Below are 3,186 nucleotides of genomic sequence, written 5' to 3' on the forward strand. Positions count from 1 at the left end.
CTCCCCCGCACTGCTCCCCTACCCACCAACTCCCACTTCTTGGCCCTGGCATTCCCCTGTACTGGACCCAATAATAGGAAAAAGCCAATAAAACTAAGTTTTTCAAATATTTGTGTATGAGAATGTATGTAATAAATCCAGTGTATGTACACATCTGTGTGGATGTGTGTGTGTGACACCTGAGAATGATATTCTGCTCTGCCNCTCTTCACCTTGGTCCCTTAAGACAGGGTGGGTCTGTCACTGAGTCTGGAGCTGGTTCTCAGCAAGNCCCAGAACTCTCCTGTTTCTGTCCTTGTCCTTCATTGCACTGGCCACACTTGGCTTTTTATATAGATGCTGGGATTTGAACTCAGGTCTGGTAATTATGCAGGTGNTCTTACTGGCTAAGCCATCTGTCCAGCAACTGCTGGATTTTATCGCTGGGAGCCGAGACCATGTACCCTTTTGGAATCTGAAAGAAGGGCAGCTTTTAGTAAAGATGAAGACAAGGCATNAAAGGGANTAGTGTGACCAAGGATGCCCTGTTTGGTCCTGTTTAACTGTCTTCCTAGCATCCAGTACGAACCGTACAGACAGTTGCTCAATAAATATTAGGCAAGAATTATTCAGTCTTCTCACCAAGGCACAGAGGCTGACTGTTCTCATGTGTTTGGTTTGGCTGACACCAGGCTTTGGAAATCTACACGAGCAGTTAATAAAAACTGGGAGACAACATGAACTTAAAATTCAGAAGACCTGTCCTGCCAGGTCTCCTATTCCTGTAGGGTCCCACGTGGTGAGAGCAAGATGCCCTTGAAGGGACACTCATATTGCCAGAGGTCCAACCCTAGTCACTGCCCACCTCCAGGGCCCTCAGAGCTCATGCATTTAGGACACGGGCTTCGAGTCTTTGGCATTCTATTCCACTATTGCAAAAGTTCTCCTTTGGTTTTGAAACATTTTCCAGTACTTGCCTATGAAGAGCTCTTGTCTGAGGACAAGCTAGAAACCAAGATGTTTTCGTTACTGAACCGCCCAAGAGAACTGGCTTACGTGGCAGGTTTTCATCCACTGCCTGCCCTNTGGTATAGCACAGTCATCTCCCTCTGGCCTTGNAGTGGAANCACAGAGAACCTCAAATTACCATCCCAAGGTGAGCCTTTGGCAGGGACTCTGGTACTCACTCTGCTCTTGACCATCATCTTCTCCAGATCCTTGCTGATGTCAGCAAACACTGGCCTCTTGTCTGGCTCCTGCTTCCAGCACTGCAGCATCAGGCGGTACCTGGAGGGAAGCACAGGTAGGTGGTGAAGCCCTGGCAGGGTCNGCACACCCACACTGGGTCTAAGGGGCTATGTCTCCTCCCTCTAGGCTGTTTCTAAACCATTTGCAACTCTGAGCTTCCAAGCTGGACCCAGGGGCAGGACACCCATACTGTGGTGCAGCCCCCTGGTGGCCTCTCTCCAGAGGGGTTTGGTGTTCTCTCCTTATACCAACAGGAGCAGGCAACGTTTCGATCCCGTACCCACTGAGTGTGGCTCAGTAGAAAGCAAAGTCCTTAAAATGTGTAGAGGATGAACTGATTGAAAACTCTAAGGGGTAGAAACAAATACAATGTCTTTGAGGGAGCTTCAAGCCTGGTTCTGTAATCCTACTTAAAAACCCCATGGCTGGAGATGTACCAGGCTCAAGGATCAAACCTGCCGTTATTTTTATTTTGCTCAACACCATGCTGTCAAACTGCTTTCAACACATTCATATTTATGCCCAGAGACCTGGGCTCAGCCTTGGTCGCAGAGGCTTCTTTTTCTTGTTTGTTTTTTTGGTGTGTGGTGAGCAGCAGTCAACAGAGACACTCATAATTGGTCAGAGCGCCAAGAATAAGAAACTCTGCTTAGGTAGTGCTTGGCCCGAGATGGGCCATAGATAGCAATGTCCGCTCTCAGCCAAGGTCCAGGGAACATCGAGGAAGGCAGAATGGATGTAAGGCACAGAGATTAGCGGGGAGCTCTGTACAGTGCTGCCTTCTGCAGAGGGCATGCCTGCTGCACTCATGAACTCACAGTGGCTCTGGTTCCCGGCACAGGACCAGTGATGTGCCAAACTTCTGGCACAAATGGGGTAGATTATCTCTAGGCCCCATCCCTCCCCTATGGGCCATTGGCAGTGGACAGCTGCTGTGGGAGGAGAATCATTCTCTATGAAGGGTGGGGCCACTGGAAAGATTCCCACGTTGCAATGGATGGCCCCATACCATGCACATAAATATGGGCAGCACTCATTGGTCTTAATGGGCTGTCCCAAAATAAGACATGAAATTCAGAGGGGANATGTTGTTGGGGTGTGGGGNAGCTGGAGGAGGGAAATGGGGGTATAGGTGCGAGTGGGTTTCATCACGTAATCCCACAGAAAGCTCGAGGATTGAAAAACTTAAAAACCAGGCTTCTCTGTCTCTCAGTCTTTTCTCTGTCCTGAAGCCCTGCTTCCCCAGAAGCTGGGTGTAGCCGAGGGCTCTGGGGCTGTGATGTGGGTGTTAATGCCGGGTGGCTGACTGCCAGCCCAATGCTCGAGGCTGCATCTTCCCCACCCTGGCATGCCTAACCTTGCTCTCAGCTAGGTACTGACNGTGGCACGAATGTACCAGCGTTATCTGCTTCAGCTATTCCCCCCCACACACTTTTAACCTGGTCTCTGGACCATCTGANTAGCTGTTTGGTATAAAGAACAGTGGCTTTGGACCTCTGGGGGCTCTTGGGCTGAGGCTGTCTCTGTCCTGCTCTGTTCTTACCTCCCTTGCTCATGTCTTCCCTCCCACACACCGTGCAGGAGGCCTTGGGCTCTTGCCAGTTCCATCAACCCCCAGAAGTTCCTAGGAAGCCCACCAGCCCCCCATGGGGGGAGGGGCCCCAGCATCTCTTTATCTCACGCCTGTTAATGGCTTTCTGGCCTCTGCCCTGTCTCTCCCCATCACCCAGCTTATCAGGGTTGGTAGCACCAGGCTTCTTGGGAANGAGAAGAGAATGGACGGCTGTTTTACTTCCCCATCCAGGGTCCAGAGTGTGAGGGTCAGAGGCTGGCTGGGCAGAAAAAGCCCACTCACATTTCCTCGCTGCAGTTGTCTGGCCTCTCCATCCTGTGGCCTGTCTTCAGAAGGTTGAAGAGTCGTTCAGGAGGAATTCCAGGGTAAGGGTTGCCTCCCAGGGT

General features: G+C 50.9%; 1 protein-coding gene across 1 annotated transcript in view; it reads right to left on the reverse strand.

The window, feature by feature from the left end:
* Ret (ret proto-oncogene) overlaps nt 1-3,186 on the reverse strand; it is a 45,286-nt gene that overhangs the window by 9,851 nt on the left and 32,249 nt on the right. Inside the window, exons 16-17 of the mRNA XM_021164144.2 lie at nt 3,083-3,184; nt 1,167-1,266 (exon numbers count right to left, since the gene is read on the reverse strand). Coding sequence (XP_021019803.1) covers nt 1,167-1,266; nt 3,083-3,184 — 202 coding nt within the window. The remainder of the gene's footprint in view (nt 1-1,166; nt 1,267-3,082; nt 3,185-3,186) is intronic.

This window comes from Mus caroli, chromosome 6 (assembly GCF_900094665.2).
Source record: "Mus caroli chromosome 6, CAROLI_EIJ_v1.1, whole genome shotgun sequence".
Lineage (NCBI taxonomy): Eukaryota > Metazoa > Chordata > Mammalia > Rodentia > Muridae > Mus > Mus caroli.